This window comes from Schistocerca piceifrons, chromosome 4, assembly GCF_021461385.2.
Source record: "Schistocerca piceifrons isolate TAMUIC-IGC-003096 chromosome 4, iqSchPice1.1, whole genome shotgun sequence".
NCBI lineage: Eukaryota > Metazoa > Arthropoda > Insecta > Orthoptera > Acrididae > Schistocerca > Schistocerca piceifrons.
In genome coordinates this window covers 473436226-473462342 of record NC_060141.1, presented here as the reverse complement: position 1 = coordinate 473462342, position 26117 = coordinate 473436226, and the positions used below count along the sequence as shown (strand labels likewise).

Genomic DNA, 26117 nt, shown 5'->3' with positions numbered 1-26117 from the left:
CGTGAATGTATCACAATGCTGGCGAAAATTTTTTGGACACTGTTGTATGTATAGGATTTTGATTCTACACATTTCTACTGTAATTTCTCGACTTGTGAAATTTTATTTGTATCAAACTGTCACTGTAGCGGAAACGTCTGTTGTAAATTTCGGTAAGAAAGCTAAGTGACCTCGACGTAATGCGTCGTTGACGCCCAGCTGTGCGTCGCCTGGAGAAGAAGCCATTAGGTGGAGAAAAAAGAGGCCATAAACCTCGATATTGACAGTTCTTTGTTGAAAGCATTGCAAATACGACACGCTCAAACTTGAAAACATGATTACACTGTAGAGTTCTTAACTTATGATATTTACTTAAATGAAATGATGAGAAACATTTCACGTCTATTGTCTCGCTAGTTGAAAGATTGTTTACTGCATTATGAAATGCCATATGGCTAGTGAATGACGTTTCATGCCTTGCTTTGCCTATTTTGTTTAATATCTAGTTTCTAGCTGCACTGCAGCATTGGTTAAAATAAAATTTTATAGATGTACTAATATAAATTTTTTATGCCTACAGATCCAGTAAATAATAACTTTATGATCTACTTAAAAAAAAACAAGGAGCACAAAAAGACATTTCCCTTCACAGGAATTGGATACAGAATTTTCTTTTCAAGTATGTGGTAATTTCTTTTGTAGAATAAGTTGTAGTGCACCACTTTAATTACACAGACATTAAGATGTGAACATACATTTCTCCCTTATGTGCATTGTTGTCTTAAGTGTAATATTTTTTCTGCTTGATCTTTGTCATGTTTAGGTATAAGCTATAGCATTTGCTGCTGCTTTTTGCCAGGCTTAGTGTTACTCTGTTAAGTCAGTTTTACTACGGATTTATTTTTCTTGTTTGCTGCACATTGCCTTATATTGGTTGTAATATTGCAATTGCTTTGCTAATTTATATATGCTGCTGCTTGCTTTGCCAATTTCCATCTTTTTGTCATTGCTGTTTGTGTTAATTTGTTATGTGCCCCTGCATCGCCTCGTCCCTTGGTATATATATATCTGAGCTCAGTAGATTTAAGTTAGCTTAAGAGAGGGTAGACTATATAACAAACTAACTATGATGAATTGGGAGAAATGCATTGAGAAGCTATAAGAAAATGGTTTGACCAAAAAAGTAGTTTACAGTGGAGAAAAACTATTTTTGAAAGAGGATGTGAACAGAATACAGAAAGCATGCTTGGATAGGATTTTTTTTGGTGGAAACGAATGTTGAAATAAGAGGAAAGATCTACAGAATGAAGTTTTGGGTTGAACTGCAGTACCAAATGTCACACTGCAAACAAACCCTGTCCTGTACTTTTGTGTTATTACGCTATGTGAATTTGTTTTTTTCCTCTCTTTATGTGTTTAGCTAATAAGATTTATGTTGTAGAATTTTTCTGATAATATGTTATTTACTTTGTAAAGATGTTTAGATATTATTTATTCTGTTTTGTTTAAATGCTCATGTGTGAAGTTGATGTTTCAAAAGTTATTCTGATCTTTTATGTATGTACTTGATGTACATGTTTATTTCTATTCTTTTGTAAAGCCTGTTTTACTACAAATGTTATCTGTATTGTTATGTTCTTTAATGATGTATTTTGTACCTTTATTATTGTATTCTTATGTTATAAAACTGTAATTGACACCAGTTCATCAAATTAAGTAACTTGTAAGTTACATTTCACTGCACACGTTTCTGTTGGTCATAGTATATGGACAATATGTGAGAAGTAGGAACTGTTAGTGTTTGCACGTGTGTTGATAATTCAGCAAGGGACTGGTTAACAGCATTGCTGGTTCTAAGGATAATTCCAAAAACTTTGTGAGTGCATAAGTGGTGGTTTATGGACTTGCTATATAGTACAAGACTCTTCGATGGTGATTGTGCACCTGCACAGTCGCAACACATGGCTGCTGGCCGTCTCTACAAGGAGTGAAGTGAGTCTGCACCTTTGATGATCCACCAATACCATTATTTCTACAAGGACTGCAGTGGGTCTGCACCTCTTGTGGCTCACCAACACCATAATCTCTACCAGGACTACAGTGGGCCTGCTCTGTGATGACCATCCTACCAATATTCTTCAAAACTTCGACTGACTCTGTTGTGGGTTTACTCTGTTGTGGCCCATTACCCATCTGCATGTCAAGAGTCAGCACTGTCTTTCCGTTGGAAGGACAACACTACTTCTTCAGGACTGGATGGAAATCCACTACTTCCGTGTGCATTTTCTTTTACTGCTCCGACTTTGAGAAAAACACTACAATTTTACTGTGATGAACGATCAGGACTGTCATTATGGACCAACATTGTATCAATAAGTGTGTACATTTTATTTCTTTGTTATTGTAATTATAAAAAATTTCTTGAAATCTGTATTGGCCACTGCCCAAAACAATTTGTAAAATTTTTTGTGGGGAGCATGGGGGCTATGTAAGTAGGCTGTTTCGGTTTTTATATTGGTAACGCCACGTAGTGCTCTGTATGAAAATTACTGGCTGTGCTGTGTGCCGTCTGTGGCTGGTTTGCATTGTTGTTGGCTATTGTAGTGTTGGGCATTTGGCTATTAACAGCACGTGCCGTTGGGCAGTTGGAGGTGAGCCGCCAGTGGTGGTGGGTGTGGGGAGTGAGATGGCGGAGTTTTGCGAGCGGATGATCTGGACAGAGACAGTAAATTTGTAAGACTGGATATCATGAACTGATATATATATACACACACACATATGACTTTTGACACTATTAAGGTAAATACATTGTTTGTTCTCTATCAAAATCTTTCGTTTACTAACTATGCCTATCAGTAGTTAGTGGCTTCAGTAGTTTGACTCTTTTATTTAGCTGGCAGTAGTGGCGCTCGCTGTATTGCAGTAGCTTGAGTAACGAAGATTTTTGTGAGGTAAGTGATTTGTGAAAGTATAGGTTAATGTTAGTCAGGGCCATTCTTTTGTAGGGATTATTGAAAGTCAGATTCCGTTGCACTAAAAATATTGTGTGTCAGTTTAAGCACAGTCATGTATAATTTTTCTAAGGGGACTTTTAACTTTGTAGGTTTCTATACTTGATAGGTTTCCAGATGTTTGTGGCTCCAGATGCCTACGAGCAGGTCACACACTTCATGTAATTTACAGGCTTTTGGTTTGGGGGCGTCGAGTTGGCGCCCGATGGAATTCCATTTGGGTTTCATTGGATTCAGATAAGTCGAATTAGATGACAAAGACATCAACGTGAGTTCATTATCATGCTCCTGAAACCATATCAGCATGATTATGGCTTTTTGACACAGATAGTTATCCTGCTGGAAGATCCCTTTGTTGTTGAGGAAGACATTAAGGATAAGGGGTTAAGGTGGTCACTAATAATGTTCACTTAGTTCACAGCTGTGATGGTGCCTTCGATTAGTACCGCAGCTCCCATGGAAGCCCAGATGAATGTCTGCGTAACATAATACTGCTCTCAAAGGCCTGCATCCGTGGTGCGCTGCATGTTTTGAGCAACCATTCGCCTGGATGAAGGCGTATCTGGACTCGACCATCGACCTGGTTTAAGAATAAATGGGACTCATCCGACCAGGCGACACGATTTCATTGATCCACGGTCCAATGTTGATAATCCTGTGCACATTGTAATCATAACTGACTATATTACTGGGTAAACATAGGAACACGTAGGGGTCCTGTGCTGTGGAACACCATGTTCAACACTGTTCACTGAATGGTGTACTCCAAAACACTTGTGCTTGCGCGAGCACAATTTTCTGTCATCAGATCTGCCACAGATCACCTCCCGTCCTGCTTTAGAGAGCGGCCAATCTCTGATCCCTATGTTCTGTGATGAAGTACGGATGGTGAGGTTTGGACGTCAAACTTCTTGTCGCCTACTCGTGGTTTCAGCATTCTTCAACCACTTTACATAGACTCTCACCACAGCAACACGCGCACAGCTTCGCCGTTTCCGAGATGCTCGCTCCCAGGCACTGGGCGACAACATCTGGCTTTTGTTAAAGTCGCTTAAGTCGGCGGGTTTTCGCATTTTCGCTATTTATTGTCGGCAGAATGATTCCCCATTCGTCTCTCCTCCGCTCACATACTTGTCTTGTCGCGTCATGTGCCCTCTACGCGACCAGGCAGCATACAACCTCGCAGTGGGCAGTGGTCATAATGTTTTGGCTCATTAGCGTATGTGGACCTTTCACTCTGGAATTAACCCTGTTTTCAAAATTAATGTAGCTTTTTTGTACTATCTTACGAGTTAGAGATTCCTATTTTGTTGTGTGGGGGTGTTCTTCAACACTAAGGAAATACACACTCGTACTGAGGAAGATATTATTTCGCGATTAACATTTGGAGCGTTTAATCTCTGTAATTTACAGTATTAAAGTGCAAAGGCTTTAGCGCGCATCTCTGAAATGGCGTGCTTTTATAGCTTTCCGTTACTTCCAGTAGCTTTTCTAAATTGAGTGAAAGGTACAGAAATGAATACTCATCGTGCTTCTTGCATATTTTCGACACTATTTTTAAATACATATAACACAATTTGCACACCGATCGTGGTCAAAATTGTAACTTCTTTATATGGTAAGATGGCATTATCATGTATATGTGTATAATCAATTTAAATAAAAGATTCTTAAACTTTGTATGTGACTTGATTATTTTTATTACGGTAAAAGGAAAGGTAGCTCAAGATATCTTTAGCGTCCCCTCCTTGAGGTTTTTCTGTATTCGCCACTGGTAAGTAGTAGTAAAACTTTTGTTCGAAAACTGAGGAAGAATAACTGAAGATTCAGTAAGCAATTCACCTTTACATTCTCTAGCATTTCTTTCCATAGACGCACACTCAGCTATGTCTTTTGCAGTACGCCTTCTTCTATTAGGATCGAAACAGTTTTTCGGGACTAGCACTTTTTTTATAAGAGGATTAATCATGTCACTCTTCCACAGTCTGAGTTACTGTTAAAACAGCTGCATACAAGAAGTTGAAATTCATTATAACTATGAAAGCTTAGTACTGTCGAGCGTGTAGCAGGCGGCAGCCTTTGTATTTAGATGGAGCCTTTTTGCGCGAATCAGAACGTGCAGAGTTACGACGCTTTGTCCATTTTTAGTTCCAAATTTCGTAGACAGCGGCATCCTGCCTGCGCAGTTGAATTTTGACAAAACAACGTTAGCTTTTAGTTATTACGTTACAGGAGCCCAGACGATAATTTAAGTTCATACATTATTTTGACTTTCAATGTTTTATACAATTAGATATGAATTTCTCAGAGGGAATTTTTATCTTCCAGGAGGTATTTCCCCTTCTTGGAGCACCCCTTCAATTCATCACTGTTTGAGACGGTTGTGCTGTCATACAATAAAGGCTATCACGGCTGGGGTCTTAGCTGTTGCTGATTCTTCCGGGTTGTTTAATAGTTCAGAGATGCACTGGATATCTCTTGAGGTGCTCCTCGTTCTGCTGTGTCTTGCCAATCGACGAATCAGATAACGAAGAGCGACATAAAAACTGTGGGAAAGTTCGTAGTCGAGGATTACATGCAGTACTATCACACTGTAACACTTTACAGTCGCGACACTCACCGATATGATAGTTTTTACAGTCGGATGGAACCACACTAGCGCCTGTAACGGCAAGAAAGCCAGCCGTGAGATTAATGTCTGTTTCTCATTATTTTCTGCTTAGTTAAAGAAATAGTTACTACTTTTTGCATTCTAAGCGTTGTTAAATTATCAAGAGACTTTGGTCGTGAAATAAGAGTAAAAAGAGCAGTATCTCATTGTTTCGGTGACATAAGCTACGACTTAATCGTGAAGAAATATTTTCGATTATGTGTATAATTGCATCTCAGTCAGCTGAAAGCAAAAGAATATAAACACGTATTTTACGCATGAGAAACATATATTTTAGTTGTTGTATGTTCTTACTGTCAAAGGTACTTCCCTTGACACGTATCGATTTTGTACGGCGTCTAATGATTCGCATATTCTTGTGCTTCACTTGACTTTCTGATACACGAATATTTTTGTAAATGTAATTACATTTGCTTCAAAAGCGATTGCGTTGAAGAATCTTGCCGTTTGTGAAACTGATTTCTTCTGTGTTGGGAAACAGTTTTATTAGCTTTGACGTATTATTATCACGTATGTTTGGTTTTCCCCTCAGCTACAGTTGTGGTGGCTTGCTTGATACTTTAAATAAAGAAGACATTGTATTCTATACAGTTTTCCTACTTTCCACATTCTCTAACTTGACTGGCAGTCTAGTGAACAAAACTTCTCGTTTTTGAGTAGATACACGACATCTTTCTGAACAAGGTCAAGTCTTATGCTGTTCACTCACTTTTTTTTGTTCTTAAGAGAAAACGACTTTCTTCAGTAAATATATGTAGGCTACATGATCATGTTTCAAATCTCCCAGGGTCCTTACGAAACCACAGGAAGACAGACGGATGTCATTCTTTGGATATTACCGATTTTCACGGTACTGCGTACGACCGCTATTGTAAAAACCGTGTTACATATCAATGTCAACAATACTATTCGCACTCATCCAATATCGTATGCAGAAGTGCAGCTTACTGTCCACTTGGAGCGCTTTGCGAGAACCTTACGTACGATTTTCTTTTGTTAGGCCATAAAAGTGTGCAATGAAAAAGAAGCAAGGCATCCTATTGCATATTGCGTATGTCAACGAAGTGAACGATTCTTGAAATGCCAGAGAAATGGAACTGCATAGAGGTATATTTCCATGCAGAATAGAGTTCATGTTTTATTAAATTGTCAGTGCATCAGTCTCATCGTAATTTATACGTATTCTCGCTTTGAAATCTTACCTATGATGCGTCATTCAATTTGTGGCCAATAATAGAAATTTACAGAGTAAAAGAGGTTTAATTTTTGAAACATCTTCCAGCTTTGTAGAATGCTATAAATTTGACTAAAGGAACGGTCTCAAACTCTTAAGACCCCATGAAATGGACATCTGCTTTAACATTTATGTAAGTAACTTTTTTAGTAACAATTGCTTAACCCCTGTGAGATGGAGTCCTACGTTTCCAACAGTAGCCTATTTGTTTCTTTTCCCAGAATATTTCTCGCCAGTAATTCTGTCAGTTTTTCAGTAATAACTAAACGCAGGACAAAGGAATGTATGATTACTTTGATCATCTGCTTGAACTTCTTTGTGAATTTCATTTTGAGATTTTCAAAGTATACAAGTCTGTACCAAGCAGTGTGATATACTAATACTCAATTACTTAGTTTCATGTCGTATGTGTCGTTTTCATTATAAAACTTAATGATACGGAACGAATCATTATATATTGACATCAATTTTTCTTGTAAATATGCGTCAATTCTGATCATTTTTTAGTTTTTACGTTTTTTAAAAAATTAAAGACAGACATATGTTAGTCAGTAATTCCTGCCCATCACCATTTACACATCACGGTAGTAGATAGTCTTCTGCGGAATAAGAGGAGTTATCGAAGAGAAACGTTTTTAGTTCAGTTTCAAATTTTACTTTGCTATGTGTCAGGCATTTTATATCAATGGATAAGTAATCAAAACTTTTGATTGCAGCATTGTGAACCCCCATTTGCTACACAGACAACCTTAATGCGGCGTGATGAATGTCATTTCTCTTCTTCTGGTATTGTAGTTGCGTACATCATTATTCCTGTTGAAGTGTAGTGGATTATTTACAACAAACTTCATGAGGGAATGTACATCATTACTGATTCAGTGTTGACCATCGCCTGAAAGGTGCTGTTCACAACACGCATGAGGTGGTACAAATAAAAATAAGTACTGTTATCTTGTTGTTGAAAAAAATAAAGAAATAAAAGTAAAAACATGCGGAAGGCATCACAGCTCATGGAAACAGGACAGGTGTGCAGCGTTGAGGAACACTTCCAAACAATTGCATGCTGCACAGCGACAAGTGTCAGACATCCAGGGTTCTGCTGAGACTCCCTCCATCTCAATTGAGTGTTGTCAGTCAATCATTATGCGGTAATCAACAGCCTACCCAGAGGACGGACGGGATGAGGAAGACATTGTTGATATGAGACGATGTTCTGTAATACAGACCATAGTTGATAGCGAGATCAGTTCTAGCAATTTTACCCCGTTCTTCCGTAATTTCAACGTCAGTCAATGACACGGTAGAATAATTCCCAGTTTCTGCATCATTGCTAAATCACCCGTCCATTACTTTGCAAGTTCCATATACTAGATTGCGGATGCAGCTAGATAACTGTGCAGTACGTTCATACGGCCATATATACTAAAGTATACCAGACAGCGTCCTACACCGATGCAAAGATGTTATATAGATATTTCGAGCACATCGAAAGTCAGTGTCCAGAAGCTAGATTAGTTCGGATAGCGACAGTGTTGCCATCATGAGGTACACTGACAAACTGACCGATAGAGGCTGGCGCAGCGTTTTTGTCTCCTACCCCACCTGCCAACAGGCGAGTAGCTCTGTCCACCATCAAAAATATGGTTCAAATGGTTCTGAGCACTATAGGACTTAACATCTATGGTCATCAGTCCCCTAGAACTTAGAACTACTTAAACCTAACTAACCTAAGGACATCACACAACACCCAGCCATCACGAGGCAGGGAAAATCTCTGACCCCGCCGGGAATCGAACCCGGGAACCCGTGCATGGGAAGCGAGAACGCTACCGCACGACCACGAGCTGCGGGCTGTCCACCATCGACACTCAGCATATTCTGCCCCACTCCTCCAACCGACACGTTACTCCCTCTTTGGCCTGTGTCCAGGTGCAAGTGCTAGCGGCATCTCTTCTGTTCCTCCACCTGCCACTCGAAATTATATCATTCTGGAATATCTCCTTCCTCTTCATGTTTCAGCTAAACCATGGGCGCTGTTTGGTAGTGTCAGAGACGACCGTCGACTGCGCACATCGAGAGACTATCAGACACCCTGCCAATATGACATCATATACATAGCGCGATGAAACCACTGGTAAAAGAAGAAACACTTCACTGCATCGTAGAAAGAAGGAAGGACAAAAATGTCTCGGAAATTCAGGAATAGAGAAGTACAAGTCATTTAGAAGCGAAATAAATAGGAAGCGCAGGGAAGCTAAGGCGAAAGGCTAAAAGAAAAATGTGAAGAAATTGAAAAAGAAATGACTGTCAGGAGGACTGACATAGCATATAGAAAAGTAAAAACAACCATCGGTGAAATCAAAAGCAAGAGCGGTAGAATTAAGAGTGCAATGGGAATTCTACTCTTAAATGCAGAGGAGAGAGCGGATAGATGGAAAGAATACACTGATGCCTCTTGGAGAGGGAGGACTCGTTTGATGATGTGACAGAAGAAGAACAGGAGTTGAGAGGGTAAAAATATGGAATCCAGTGTTAGAAAGGGGATTTAAAAGAGCTCTGGAAGACTTAAAACCAAGTAAGGCAAAAGGGACACTATTCCATCAGAAATCATTAGTGGAAGTGGCAACAAAATGATTATTCACATTGGTGTGTAGAATCTATGAGTCTGGCGATATATCATCAAACTTTCGGAAAAACATCATCCACACAATTCCGAAGACTGCAGGAGCCGACAAGTGCAAGAATTATCGCACAATCAGTTCAACAGCTCATGCATTCAAGTTGCTGACAAGAATAATATACACAAGGATGGAAGAGAAAATTGAGGACCTGTCAGCTGGCAATCAGTTTGGGTTTAGGAAAGGTAAAGACACCAGAGAGACGTTTCGGGTTCTGCGATTGAAAACGTAAGCAAGACTGAAGAAAAACCAAGAGACGTTCATAGAATTTGTTGACCTGCAAAAAGCGTTCGAAGATGTAAAATAGTGCAAGATGTTAGAAATCTGAGGAAAATACGGGTAAGCTGTAGGGATACACAATATGTATAAGAACCAGAAGGGAACAATAAGACTGCAAGAACAACAAGGTTGAAAATGGTTCAAATGGCTCTGAGCACAATGGGACTTAACATCTGAGGTCATCAGTCCCCTAGACTTAGAACTAAACAAACCTAACTAACCTAAGGACAGCACACACATCCATGCCCGAGGCAGGATTTGAACCTGCGGCCGTAGCAGCAGGGCGGTTCCGCACTGAGGCCCCTAGAACCGCTCGGCCACAACGGCCGACTAACAAGAAGGAAGTGATCGGATTAAAAGGGTCGTAAGAGAGGGATGTAGTCTTTCGCTACTATTGTTCACCTCATATATCGAAGAAGCAAGGTTCTAGAATGGGATAAAATTTATGTCGAAATGATATTAATGATAAGATTCGCTGATTACATTACCATCCTCTGTGAAAGAAAAGAAGATTTACAGGATCTGCTGAATGCAATGATGAGTCTGAGGAGTACAGAATAGGTATTGAGAGGTAAATCGAAGAAAGACGAAAGTAGTGAGAAGTAGCAGAAATTCGAACAGCAAGAAACTTTACATCAGATTTGATGATCACGAAGTAGACAAGGTAAGGAATTCTACTACCTAGACAGCAAAATAACCCATGGTCGGACCAAGGAGGACATAAAAAGCAGACTAGCGCTGACAAGAAAGGCGTTTCTGGACAAGAGAAGTCTACTAGTATCTAACATCGGCTTTGATTTGAGGAATAAACATCTGAGAATGTCCGTAGGGGGATACCATTGCATGGTAGTGAATCATGGACTGTGGGAAAACCGAAAAAAAGAGAATCGATGCATTTGAGATGTGGTGCTACAGAGTAATGTTGAAAATTAGATGGAATGATAAGGTTACGAAAGAGGAGGTTACCTGGAGAATCGGCAAGGAAAACACTACGTGAAAACCACTTACAGAAAGAAGGGATAGGATGACAGGACTTTCCTTACGCCAACAGACAATAACTTCCATGGTACAAGTGGGAGTGGTAGAAGGTAATAATTGGAGAGGAAGACAAATATTGAAATACATTCTGAAAATAATTAAAGGCAAAGGTTGCAACTGCTACTCTGAGTTAAAAAGGTTGGCGCACGAGAGGAATTCGTGGCTGGCCACTGCGTCAAACCAGTCTGATGACTTAAAAAAAAAAAAAAAAAAAAAAAAAAAGAAAGCCAGTACTATTTACTGTGATGAGGAACTTACGCAGTAGGTACGCATGTCTGTCACAGCCAGGTGTCCTGTAGTCATGTTTAAATTCTGTGGTGAGGGAGAAGAGGAATGTCTTGGGAACTGTGGTTGGACAATGTGCAACAGGGTACTGGCCGGTGCTTTTTTGGCAGCTCAGATACGTTGTATCGGGAAGCTAAAAAGAAAAGCACGGTAACACTATTTAGGTTATGTTCTGTTAACGTTCACAGCCACCTTGACTACAGGACGTCACCGAAACTGTCTTCTCGGGCCCAGGAAAATTTCACTTCACTAGTATGACTATCAAACAAACTGAAATTAAGTAGCGATTGCTGAAGAGACAGTATTTGTCCTTCACAGCAAAAATGAATTCTTACTTTCTCTAAATTTGTAATGAATTAAAAGTCTGTACTTAAGATTCCAGGAAGTGACAAGGATCTGTCTTGCTTAACACATCCCCGCCTTTCAGATGCCTATGGAAGCAGACAGAAAGTTCGGTTGCAGTGTGCTCCAGCATGGTGACGTAAGCTGAAACAATACTTTCTCCTCATTCTCCTTCCTTCTGGCCCTATTCTATGTCTCCATGGAATCAGCATGATATATCTAATTTGGTCATCTTAGTGGCAGTGGGTGGTTGGATGCGCTTCCTGATGCCACCTCTTGCCTCCGCCCCCACTCACCCCATCACCCACCCCGCACAGCTTCGGATGGAATTTGTGAATCGTGTAACTGAGGCGGGATGTAGGTACCAAACCAGTGTTCGCCTAGTTGGATGTGAGAAGCCGCCTTAAAAGCCACTTCAAGGCTGTCCGGCACACAGACCCTTGTCGGTAATCTACCGTGTGGATTCATGTGGAGCCAGCGCGCCTCCCCTTGTCCCAGAAGTGGGCAGATTACTTCTTCTCATCGAACACTTTGTAGTTCGAGTACGTTGTAAATCTCATTTTGCAGGACAGATATCACTTACCTGTAAATGTTGTGTAGTCATTTTGTTCCTTTTTTGCTTTTCCCATTTCGTACAAAAATGCGTCTATGAGATCTCTCTTCTTCCCTGGCGTATATGTTGCCTTATGGTTGTCAATAATTTTCTGAAAAATTACAGGAATTTTATTATAACATAAAGAACAAATTATTATCTTCGAGGACACGATATTCATACGAATAAGTGTAAGAGAGAAAATGTCGTTCCGAAAAATTGTTGCAATTGTGTAGAAGTGTTTGGCTTTGTCAACAAAATATCTGTGTTTCGTAATTTCTTTGTAAACGTTTTCTAATCGATAAAGAATCGTCTCCTGACTACCACAACTTCACGCGAAATAATGGTGGGAATCCGTTTTCAACATGTCGATAGGAGTGAGCTGGCGCACTGGTTGCGATACCGGATTCAAATTTGGTAGAGGTGGGGTTCAAAACCTATCGTTTAACTTTTCCGTTGTTTCTCTTAATCACTTCAAGCGAATGTTTGGATAACTGAGCAACGAGGCCACGATCGTTATCTTACTGCATTTTTGTCCATTCGAGATAATGTCCTGTCTCACTGATTCCATTGTCGTTTTCGCTTGGTTAATTGTAAGACTTCAATCTGCAAGTATTCTCTGCTAATCACAATTAAATGTGCGGCATATATCACTTTTAACTCTTGCATTCCAAGATAGAGTATGGGAGGAATGACTGCTAGTATGCCCCTTTTTTTCTTTGTTATACTTTGTTGCAAGTGAGCTTATCAGGAAGTTTTTCTTTGTTACTAATTGAACAACACAACCAGAAACCCCCTCCAGATATTCGCATTTGTAAACGTTTTTCCCTACTACCATCTGCCCCCAGCTGGCTAGGATTTGAATGTTGTTTGAACAACAGTTTGAATAAACGATTAAGGAAAGCGCCCTATGATGATAGAACGAAACATATCTGTATATCGAGCAAATCATGGAGTTTTGTCTGTTGCATTTCCCGTTGTACTCATACATACTGTGCCTTCATATCCTTCATATTTTTGTCTGGAAAATATCATCCGACAAGCAGAATTAAAATTTGCCTCAATTTCAAGCCACCTTTTCAGAAATACGTAAAATCTCTGTGATCAGACTAAGGTTTCCAGGAAGGTTACGTTGGTGTAAGGAAGGTACCAGAACTAGTAATCTTCCCAAATATTTCGAAATGGGAGCCTCTTTCCCTAAGTACCAGCTTCTTATCTTCTGCTGGAAAAGAACGTAGCTCTACAAGAAGTAAGATCTCAGAACACATAAAAACGTGATAGAGAAAAAAAGCACATTTATCTCCCTTCATTGCTAGCTAGAACTTGGATGGAAAGAACAGTACTCTAAAACAAGTTGCCATTCCGCTAGTAGTATAGCTACCTATTACCTGCCCCACTTTGCACCTTGAAAAGTGCAAGTGCTAGAGTGGGTTGCCTATATGCCAAGGGCAAGAATGTCATCAATGACCTTAAACACATGTCATCAAGATGGGAGTGGTGGGGAATTCAAAGACACAGTGCGATGGAACTAACTCAGATGTGATAGTGGGATATTGAAAAAAATTTAAAAAAATTAAGAAATTAAATTTATCAAAAATACCTAAAACTTTTGTCAGTACCGGCTTAAACTGGCGTTAGTGATCTAGTTTGTGGATTAAACAGCACTTGTTCAATGTCAATAGCACCATTCCTGTACCACACATGGTGTAAAGCACAATGGACCCTTGAATTAAATATTTCCTCATCTTAATTGTTCCATAAAACACACAATGGTTATCACATGGCGCAAGATTAATTGCACATCTAAAATCTCTGCAAAAATCCATAAAATTCATCAGTAAAATAATGTTTATGTCAATGTTATTTCCATATCTAAAATATTCATTATAATTGATACCTTTAACATGCTTGTGGACTCTCAAATTAGTTGCATTAGTGCCACATCAGTGTGTAAATTCTTCAATAAGAAATGTGGTAAAAATCAAGTATGGAGTTGGGCATTTTATTTTTAGGTCTAAATGAGGCTGACCAAACCTACAACTGCATAGAGCAAATGTAGGTTAAAACACTCTGATAAGCAGGGAAATGCACAAAGAAACAAATAGGCAGCTGTATTACTGCCAGCTACTGGAAGAATGCAGTCAATGTGTGACACCTAAACCACTACAATGAACTCTCAAATCAATTGTCACAATGCTAATTCCACATCCAATTTATTGTATACCTACACAAAACGCTTTTAGTATGCTACATAGGCAGTTGACATTTCATCCCAGGCATAATTGGAGGTACAAACTAAACAAATCTTACCAAGTACCACTTTGAGGGGAAGAAGGTAACAAAACGCACAAAGTTTAATTCATATGTCACAATGTTGACTTCACAGTTGAAATGTCCATTAAAATACGTAAATTTACAGTATTTCCATGTCAAAAACGTAAGTCAAAAATTGTTAGAAGTTTTTCACTAGTGTGTCACGTCACCAAGCCATCTTTAGGAGTGGGGGAGAACATAATATTGTACATCAAGTTCTACAATATATAAATACAATCGCTGGTATCCACTGGCTGATACTGATGTTTATTGCATTTGATCTGAGCCTACCCCAGGTTATGAAAAAAAAAACCAGAGCTTCGTAGGAAGGCAGTGACATTTACTGATAGGATCTATCTCACTAAAACTTTTGCGGACTTTATTTCTACTATCGACTAATAAATAATACTAAAACCTAGTTGTATTGCTCCAGATACGAGATTAAAAACACACAACATATCCAAACACAAATGAACTGACCAAGCACCATTTTATTAAGGTAGAAGGTAATTTGATGAAATCTTTATTGCCTTGTAATACATGAACTATATATTCCCACGTAATATGCAAATATAAGTTCGTGATGCATCAGATACGAGGTGTAAACCTGACCAAAGACAATGATGGACAAATTCCCACACAGAGAGATGAAACTTTGATATCTCTTTGCACCACTGATCTCTGATTGGAAACAAAAATCCGATCTTCGGACAAAAATAAAATTGTTTTTCAAAATAAGTGAAGATCTAGAGCACAAAAATGCATGAAGAGTGCTTATTGTAATAACGAAGTCCAATTACAGACCTCTGGCTTTGAACAAAAATTTGAACTTAGCACCAGAATAAAATTGTATTACTTCTCAGAATATGTTCAAATTCGAGTACAACACAGAGGTGGAACTATTATCGTAACTTAAATGTTCTACAGGATTTTAAAAACAACACTATGATTGTGTATTGGCACTAGTGATGACACTCACAGGTCAAGGTACAGAGGCGGTTATCACAGTTGGATATCTGTACAACATGGACCCTCAAATTAAATGTTTACACAGCTAAACTCTATCTCTTACTTATCAAATTACTGAATTTCGCTTATTGGAACTATTGATATGACTTGCAGCTTGGTCAATGAGATTAATTCGATCTTTCCAGTGCATAGTAAAGGAACCAAAAGAAATTTAAAAGCTGTTCTGTAACATTACGGAACTCGCTTAGGCACTACTGCTGATGACATGTATTGTAATTAGCGTGCTGTACGATCTGACTGCTTGGCAACAGTTAACAGGTCTTATTGATTCATGAAATGGTGATTGCCCCTACCAGCAACAGATATCTCTTTTGCTTGCGAACTTCAAATACGCTGGAATAGCTGTGGGTCAGCAACTTCTGTTAATCAATACAATGAAAACCAATCCAAAACTGCAAATTTTACTTTTTTTATTCACTCTTACACACAATACATTGTTATGCAAGATTGACAACAATGTGTCATACATAGTTTATTGCAATAAATTATAACAAACTCAACCATAATCGCTGTTACAGCAAGATTGTCACACATTATCCCATCCGTTGCCAAGTTATCGCATCATTTTAACATAATTTGATGATTGTTCTTGGCCTGAAACTAGTCATCGAGTAAGTAAAAAAGTGAAATTTGCGACTTTTTACTGGTTTTCGTTGTACTCTTTTATTTAAGCACTTCGTTTCTCTAAGCACAATTTTAGCTTCAGTTATAGCTTGAATAGGTGGAGGATGCACAGTCTTGGTAAGGAACTGTGCTATTACTCCTAAAGACAATAGTTTTATTGACAAAAACTCGCCTCAGTTCAGCTAAAACTGATAGAGAAGTCAACCAAATGTCGTAGTGACCCCAGACTAGGATTAACGCTGTCTTGTAATACAAAACTTTTGTCACACAGTGGAGATGAAAACGCTTAATCCCATACATCGACAGTTTACAGCAAAATTGTAAGAAATTGTCCTAAATATCACTATGTTATAGCAAAACTGTAAGAATGTGACTCATACTTTACCATTGCTATACAAGATTGTCGCAAAACACCTCATACACAGTTTATTGCTGCAAATTATAACAGTCTGAAACATAATCGATGTTGTAGCAGATTGTCCTATCCACTGCTAAGGTATAACAAAAGAGTAACAAGTATAATAAATTACACCATCTTTTTCCAGGATGAGGCAATGATGGTAATTTTATGGGGTTGGCCAGTGATAACAGTGTACAGGGTGTGTCAATAATGGTCACTTTTCAGGCTTCTTCAATGAAAATTTCTAAATGTACTACAACACCACTAGCTGACAGTGTGTGACTGCAGTTGCTGTCAGAGGTGTCAGCTACTAGGGATGGCTGCTACAGGAGGTCTCATAGTGAAGTACTGGGGATGTCAGCTACTTGGGGGTTGTCAGTTACTTATTCAGTTACAAATACACATCTAATGAAATTGTAACGAATTGCCTCATACATCGAAACTGTAAAAAACTGCCCATTTTTCAGAAAAAACTGTAACAAATTATTCCTGTTATAGTAAACATTGTAACAAATTACCCAATACACTGCAATATTGCAGCAAAAATTGCTCACACATCGCCATTGTTACACAAAATTGTAACAAACTGCTGCATGTCTACTATGGAAGTTGATACTTCTTCTGTCAAGTTGTGAGTTATTCCAGTAATAAAATTGGATCAGTCACCAAGTTGAAACTTACTGATGCCCTAAGTGGAGACTTGTTCCAATAAGAATAAGCGCTTAGGCAGATATATAACATCACATTGCCAGATCAGTACCCAGTCCATGACATCACAAATCACACCTTCTTTACTATTACAGCATCACGACATCAGACATGGATCCTTGATCTTGATCACATGATGCCAGTATCCACAATGGGGGAATCAATGATGTCATGGTGGCGTTGATTGTAAAGGCTAGGGATATGATGCACTGTGATCGGTTTTTCTTGTTCATAACTGACATAACACCACTGTAATACCATTGATTCTACCACTGGATTGTGTCATCATGCAGTTAAGGTGAATGATATGCATAATCATAGTAAAGGGAGAGTGGCTTGTGATGTTGCAACATGTGGTGTACCATGCAATTTGTTACAACTTTGCTGTAATATGGTGATGCATGAGGGAAGTTTTTACGATTTTGCTGTAACATTTCGATATATGGGGTAATTTGTTTTACTATTACTGTGATGTGGTGGCGGGAAAATTTGTTGCACTTTTGCTGTAACAATAGAGATATATGGGGCAATTTGTTACAATTTGGTCTAATGTAGGGTACAAACTATTAAAGTTTTAATGTAACATTTGAACGTGTTGTTATATTTTTGGAGCAATTTGTGACATTTATGCTGTAACATAGGCCATTTTGTTACATTTTTATGTAACATAGGCCAGTTTACTACAGTTTTGCTGCAGCATGGTAATGTGTGGAGCTTGTTCTTACACTTTTGATGCAACATGAGGAAATTCATTATATTCTTGGTGTGACATTTTGATACATGGGGAATTCGTTACAATTTTGAAGTAACATGTCGGTGTATGAGGCAATTTGTTACATTTTCATGTAAAATGGGCAGCTTGTTACGATTTTAAAATAACATGACACTCCATATTGCAATTTGTTCTATTTTTTGCTGTTATGGAGTATTTTGTTACATTTTTTTGTTATTGATGTATGGACAAATTTGTATAAGTTTTTCTACATCATGAGACAATTTGTTAGAACTCTGTTGTGAAATGGCAGGTTAAGAACATCCAAACTGCATATTCCTGTCGGTCACATGTTTTTTATACTCCACACACTTTCTCATCATTCTTTTATTTATCCAAGCTTCCTTCGAAGCAGCTTCTGAAGCTTTCTCCGTTTCAATTACTTTCAGTCTGGTTACCTAATTTTTTCAGAACATGAATTCTAGATACTGCATATAACTGAAAAAAGTTATTATTGCATCCATCCAGCAAACTTCAAAACTGTCAGCCTGACTAGTACAGTTTTCAGTGTTTGCTCCTCTTTGCAGCTGTTGTAGCTTTTGATGATATCTATGAGAGATCATGGAGATGTCTGCTAAGAAGATTTGTATTTTCCATATCCCTTTATTTAACCTTAATTGCTTCCATAACAGCCAGAAATGACTGTGAGTGAACTGTATACTTTTACACCCAATTACTGTAGATGACTGCTGAACCAAACGATGTGTATTATTCGACGTTGCTTTGAACTGGTGGCCTCGACAAATCTGTTCGGTGACTAATTTCTTAACTCTCAGCATTTCTGCCATAGAAAACACATGCAATGAAATAGAACAACTCAGCAGTAACTACGAGAAAAATACGTTTTTCAAATTACAAAAGCGATAAGTAAACAAATAAATAACAAAATGTTTGTTTACAGCTAAGCCCCAGCCTTCTTTATACACCAGTATTTACTTAAGGAACAGTGAGCCTTTTAGACTACGCCAGTGTTTACGATCCATACCTAAAAGCTGAAAAAGTAAGGAAATGAGGAATACGTCATGTCTTCTGATGCACTTTAAAATGACAGAGGGGCGTTGCACCTGTGCAACATTACATTCAAAGTAAATTCACGAACAAACCGAAAATGAAAATGTCTGTAAACTATACATTTTTATAATCGACATGAAATGCTTTTCTATATAGAGCGGAAATATTTTCATCAAATTTTTGGTCATTTTTCACGAGCCAGTCCCCTTAAAGTAACTTAATTACTGTCACCATTTATTAAGCACATAATAATGTTGTATAGAAGAATCGTATTGTAAAGGAAAATTATAACATTCTGAACAGCTAATGCTATCACTGTTATACACGGAAGAGCCAAAGAACTGGTACACCTGCCTAACATCGTGTAGGGCCCCCACGAACACGCAGAAGCGCCGCAACACAACGTAGCATTGACTTGACTAATGTCTGAAGTAGTGCTGGAGAGAATTGACACCATAAATCCTGCAGGGCTGTCCATAAACCTGTAAGAATATGAGGGAGTGGAGATCTCTTCTGAACAGCACGTTGCAAGGCATCCAAGATACTGTTAATGACTGGGGAGCTTGGCGGCCAGCAGAAGTGGTTATACTCAGAAGAGTGTTCCTGGAGCCATCCTGTAGCCCTTCTGGACATGTAGGGTGTCGCATTGTCCTGCTAGAATTGTCCAAGTCCGTCGGAATGCACAATGGACATAAACGGATGCAGGTGATCAGACTGAATGCTTACGTACGTGTCACGTATAAGAGTCGTATATAGAAGTATCAGGTGTCCCATATCACTCCATCTGCACAAGCCGCACACCATCACAAAATCTCCACCAGCTTGAACAATTCGTTGCTGACACGCAGAGTCCATGGATTCATGAGGTTGTGTCCATATCCGTACACGTCCATCCGCTCGATGCAATTTGAAACGAGACTCGTTCGACCAGGCAAAATGTATCCAGTCATCAACAGTCCAGTGTCGGTGTTGACGGGTAAAGGTGAGGTGTAAAGCTTAGTGTCGTGCAGTCATCAAGGGTAAATGAGTGGACTTCCGGCTCCAAAAGCCCATATCGATGATGTTTCGTTGAATGGTTCGCACGCTGACACTTGTTGATGGCCCATAATTGAAATCTGCAGCAATTTGTGGAAGGGTAGCACTTCTGTCACGTTGAACGATTCTCTTCAGTCGTCATTGGTCCCGTTCTTGCAGGATCTATTTCCGGCAGCAGCGATGTTGGAGATATGATGTTTTACCGGATTCTTGATATTCACAGTACACTCGTGAAATAGTCGTACGGGAAAATCCCCACTTCATCGTTACCTCGGAGATGCTGTGTCCCATCGCTGGTGAACCAACTATAACAGCATATTCAAACTTACTTAAATCTTGATAACCTGTCATTGTAGCAGCGGCAACCAATCTAACAACTGCGCCAGACACTTGTCTTATACAGACGTTGCCGACCGCAGTGCCGTATTCTGCCTGTTTACATATCTCTGTATTTGAATACGCCTGCCTATACCAGTTTCTTTGGCGCTTCAGTGAATTACACATTAATGTAACAGTAAAATTCTGAGAAGCTAATGTCAGAATCTGGCACTGGACTCGCATTCGGGAGGACGACGGTTCAATCCCGCGTCCGCCCATTCAGATTTAGGTTTTCCGTGATTTCTCTAAATCGCTCCAGGCAAATGCTGGGATGGCTCCTTTGAAAGGGCACGGACGACTTCCTTCCCCATCATTCCCCTTCCCTAATCCGATGACACCAATGACGTCGCTGTCTGGTCTCCTCCCTCCAAGCAACCCAACCCCAACCTCAGAAAGTGGCATGTCAAAAAACTATTTTAAATTGTGAAATTTTTTGCTTGGTTACATCACTTTGTACTAAAAATTGTGATAGGCAGACACTGATCAGAGAGTGGCAATTTGTGAAATAATATGGTTTGTTTATTTTGTGTGTGGTTCCCATGTCGCTTTTGTTATATGGAATTTTGCTTTAGCTTTGTTAACATAATGGTGAATTTCTCTATTACTGAACAGCACCTGTACAAACATGAATGCACAGACTGAAAATTTTCAGTAACCTCAAATTTATAAGGAGTTTAGAAATATATATAAAATGTAACATGTTCATTCATTATTTTCATGCTTAAGTTTTGTGGACTTTGTCGTTCCTTTTGAGGGTTGAAAATTAATTTGTGTGTATGTATAAAGATACAGACACTGCTTGCATATGAACATTTTGTCAAAATATACAAGAAACTATCAGCCTCGATTACGGTAATGAAACCAACCTTTACCTAGGTTTCAGCCCAAATAATTGAGCCTTCTTCAGAAGATATGCCTGAATCTATAATTTGTCTAAGTGGTCATGGTCTAGAAATAAAACTAAAAGAGCCTGAATAGGCGTAATCACATTTTAAAAATGCTGTACGTAAGTACTAAGTCAACACTAAGACTTAAGCTCTGGCGTGTGCCTCGTCTCCATGGACGCCGTGCACCTAGGCAGTGCATCTAGGTTGGTTTCATTACCGGAATCGAGGCTGATAGTTTCTTATATATTAGATTATCACGATTGCTGACTGTGCTGCGATGTTGAAAATTCAAAAATTTTGTCAAAAAATACATAGCTTTTGTGCAACCGGCAGCCTTTGCACTTCATGATTGAAAGCTGGCAACACAAGTTCTGTCGTCATATGAAAAACACTTTCACAAAAAAAAAAAAAAAAAAAAAAAAATCATATCGCTGCACCTACCAGCAACGGTGTTCTGATAGTGGGAAAACTGAAGGATTCGAAGTAACCAACTCTACCCCTTTTCTCAAATCGCAGCCTCTATTGCCTTCTACTCTCATATCTAAATAAATTTAGCTGGAGGCTGTAGACGTACAGTTTACAGTCATTCAGAGGAGGCATATACTGACTGACACACTGTGTGGTAAAATGTGTGAAGTCCTCAAAAGAAATAACTTAAAAAATAGCCTTTTTCAACTTAAAAAACTGTGTTTCACAGCCAAGCTGCGAATTTTTTTCCCTTAAACCCAAAATGGATGCACATATATAAGTTTAGTGATACTTGAGTAGTAGTGTACTTACTAAAAAATAGGTGCGCACCATCTCATTGAACTTTGTGATTGCATTGTAACCCGATGCCTCGGGCTGGATGAAGCGCAACCATGGCATGGCACTGAGTTTACCTCCAGCCATGTCGAAGGCGCGCGAACGCGTGTGAAAGAGGTCAAGTAGCGTCTGCAGGTGCTGGTCACCGTGGGAGAACCGGTATCCTGCACAGTGCGATAGTCAAACCTTAGTCTACCATGTACTCAGCAATTTGGTTCTATTGTCATACCATGTTTGTAGTACTGAAAATATCCTCCTTACATGCTCATCACCAAGCTCTTTTTAACATGTTGTTTCGAGCTTTATGGTTTGTAACTTATTTATTAGTTTATTATTGAGGTAGGCTGACACTGCATGTGACTTCTTGGCACAAAGGGTAAGTGTCAGACCGTAAATGCCTGGTCTGGGTTCCTATAGGAGGTAATAGGTTACTAACCCCACAGTGCTGATACTTTTGAAGTTTGTTGTTTGTGTGACAAATGTGGCTGAAAGCGATCCAGCGGAGTGAGAGGAGATCCTGGACATTCAGCAAGGTTATAACTAAATTTTGCTACTTGAGACAATGTAAACAGAAAGTTATTTATCAATGTTACAGGATTGACGTCCACACTGTGAGCTACAGGATTTGCATTGTTAGTAGTTTTAATAGAATGACTTGCCATCAGACACTGCCATTGGTGCAGTAACGTATGGTTGAAACACAAGCATCAGTGTGAATTACAGTTGGAGACAGTCAAGTCGGCTCTGGACAAGGTGAGCACAGAGCTGTTTTATTAAAACAACAGCTATAGTGCTTCAAGTACCTCCCGCCGCGGAAGTCGAACACGCGCCAGAACAAATGGACGTGGTCAGCCCATAGAGGGCTCCGCCTCCGCGGCGGCCATTCCGCGCAGCGGCTCTCGCGCAGCGAGGACGCCACCGCTACACCACGTGCAGACCGCAGCCAATAGCCACTCCCTCCGGTTTCGTATATAGGGACCCGTTCTACCCTAGTCCAGTGGATCTCCGGCGGTACACCACAATGTTACCGCCCTTCGATTGTGCCATTCCAGCACTAATCGTAGTGCTAGGTGTTCCAGGTGCTAGCCAGCCAGCCAGCCAGCCAGCCAGCCAGCCAGCCTGCCCAGCCGAGCAGAACCGCAGCGGTCCAGCAGCAGCAGCAGCAGCAGCGGTCCCGGTCCCGGTCCCGGTCCCGGCCTGCAGCAGCGGTCCCGCCGGCAGCAGCCAGCCAGTCCTCATGCAGCAGCAGCAGCAGCAACAGCAGCGGTCCAGCCAACAGCAGCAGCAGCAGCAGCCCAGGCCCCGACCCCATCCGCGGCAGCAGCAGCAGCAGCTGCGGCGTTCCTGCCCCCCGCCGTCGCCGTCGCCGTCGCCGTCGCCGTCGCCGTCCGACCCTGGTCTTCGGCCGTCTTCGTCTTCCTCTGTCTTTGTCTTCGTCTGTTCCCAGTTTGTGTTCTTTCCTTTTCGTTCTGTGCGTTATTGTTTCTCTCTGTCGTCATGTCCGCCCTCACCACCACCACCACCACCACCACCGCCACCACTACCACCACCGCCATAGTTTATACTTCTCCTTCCGCCGCCTGCACCACTATAACATGGTGTGCCCAGTCCCACCCCCCTCCTTCCGTCCCACCTCTTCTCACTCTCCCTTCGCCCTCGCTCTTTGTCGCCCCCTTTCCAGCTTCTTCCTCCCGCTCCTCTCGATCTGATCCTTTCCCCCCACTCCCCCAGCCTGTCACTGCAGCTCCGGCTAGGGTGGTGGCCCCGTCGGGCCACTGTCCATGCCCAGCTCTCCCCGTCGCCTTCGCCATCACCGCCGCCACCGTCATCGTCGCCGTCGCCTTCACCGTCGCCGTCGCCGTCACCATCTCCGGCGCCGATTGCTGCGTCCACGCTGGGACCTGTCCCTTCCCACCACCTCCCTATAGCTCCCGTCCCTCATATCACCACCCGCCCTTCTGCCGCCATTAAACGCCCTAGTGGCACCACCACCTCCTCTGCTCCCAAAAAGGCCCTGCCCCGTCCTCCTTCCCCCCCCCCCCCAAGATGCCATGGATGTCTCCCCACCTGGCCCTGCTCCCTCCGCCTCCTCCTCCTCCTCCTCCTCCCCCCCCTCTTTATACAAATACCTCCTCTCCCGTCCCGATCCTGCCCTTCTCTAGGCCCGGAATCTCTCCCTCCTCCTCTGCCAACACTTCCCTGGTGCCCCCATATCTCTCCTCACTCCCAGACGGGATTCTGTTCTCATCTCCTCCCCCAGCCCCACCCTCCATACTGACATCCTCTCCCGCCTCCCCATCACCCGTTTTGGCCCCAACGCCGCCCTCGCCCCTGCTCCTTCTCCATCTCCTACCTGCCAACCCCAACCCCCGCGTCGCCCGCCAACCCTCACCGCCGTGATCACTCAGCTCAGTCCGTCGATCACGGAGGAGGAGGTGTTGGCAGAGCTCAAGGCACATCCCACGCTGGAGGTGCGGGCAGTCTGCCGCATTTTCAACTCGGCCGGCCCCACTCGCCTTATGCGATTTTTCTCCGAGGACGCCCCCTCCATTGACCGTCTCCTGATGGAGGGTGCCCTCCTCTTCCACCAGCGCTACAAGGTCGACCCCTCCCGTTCCCCTCCTCAATCCCTGCACTGCCAGAGGTGTCTGTGCTATAATGCACACCCAACAGCTGAGTGCCATGAGGCCCCCACCTGCCCGCATTGTAGGCAAGCGTACTTCCTCCGGCAGTGCCCAAACCTTCAATCCCCTCCCTCCTGCAATACCTGCAATCTCCCCCATCCCACCTACTCCCAAAAGTGTAAAGCCCGACGCCTCCGACCACTCCTAAACTCACCATCCCTGTCCGTCCCCTGGACGCCCCCACCCCTCCTGGCAATTCCCTTCATCCCCCTCCCACCGCTGAGGACATCATCAGGTTCCTCACCATCGTCCTTCAAAATGTTCATCCCTTTCAGCGCCCCCACACCCTCCAGCAGATCTCCCTCGCCGCCCGTTCCATATTCCAACTCAAGATGTACGCCACCTACTCCAACAACCAGGCCCATTTCACCTTCTCTCGTCTTGACACCCTCGTCTAAATCCCTGTCATGGCGCGATAGCAACGTATCCTTTTCAACAATATCCGCTCCCTTCCCGCCAACAAGAACCTCTTCCTGCACACCCTTGCCACCCACCGCGTGGATGTCTTCCTCCTCACTGAAACCTTCCTCCAACCCCACCACTCCATCCACACCTCACCCTATCTTCTACACTGCTCCGATAATCCCCTCCCAATTGCGCGTGGCGGAGTTGCCGTTGGTTACCACCGCCAGATCCTCGTTCGGCTTCAACCTCTCCTTCCCAACCCCACCGAACACCTGATCCTTAGTCTCTTCTTCCCCGGCCTTACCGTTACCTGCGCCACCATCTATGTCCGCCCTAACGCCCCTATTCCCTTCGACTTCCTCTCCCACATTGATCGTACCTTCTCCTCCTACGTGATCGCCGCCGGCCTAAACATCCGTAGTCATTCCGCTGCCCAGTTACGGCGGTGGCATCGGTTCCTCTCCTCCCTTCAAGGCGACCTCATCCCCATCCCCCAGCACACCCGTACCGAATCCAACTCCACTCCTGATGTTATCCTCTCCTACCCCAACCTCCTTGGCCGCATAACGGTGGATGTCTTGGAGCCTATTGGTAGCGACCATCTCCCTGTCCTCCTCACCATTTCAGACGGTCCTCACCCCTGCCCCGACCCTCATAATGACCCTCCCCCTAAGTACGTCCATGACTATTCCCGTGCCAACTGGAATGCCTAACAGGATACCCTTTCCACCCAGGTCGATAGCCACCCCTTCACCTACCACCACCCTGACGATGTCACCCATGCCGCCTCCTTTCTCGAGCAGACCTTGTCTGAGGCCGTGGAGGCCCACGTCCCTACTGTCGCCGTCCACCCGCACCATCCTACCTTACCCCCACCGGCCGTCCTCCTCCTCCGTGAATCCCGTTGTCTCTACCATGCCTTCCTCTGCACACATGACCCGGACACACTACGACGCCA

The 26117-nt window shown here is 41.9% G+C and overlaps 1 protein-coding gene across 1 annotated transcript in view; it reads right to left on the bottom strand.

Annotated features, from left to right (window-relative positions):
• LOC124795925 (methyl farnesoate epoxidase-like) overlaps positions 1-26117 on the bottom strand; it is a 143387-nt gene that overhangs the window by 40381 nt on the left and 76889 nt on the right. Inside the window, exons 4-5 of the mRNA XM_047260005.1 lie at positions 22047-22234; positions 12101-12221 (exon numbers count right to left, since the gene is read on the bottom strand). Coding sequence (XP_047115961.1) covers positions 12101-12221; positions 22047-22234 — 309 coding nt within the window. The remainder of the gene's footprint in view (positions 1-12100; positions 12222-22046; positions 22235-26117) is intronic.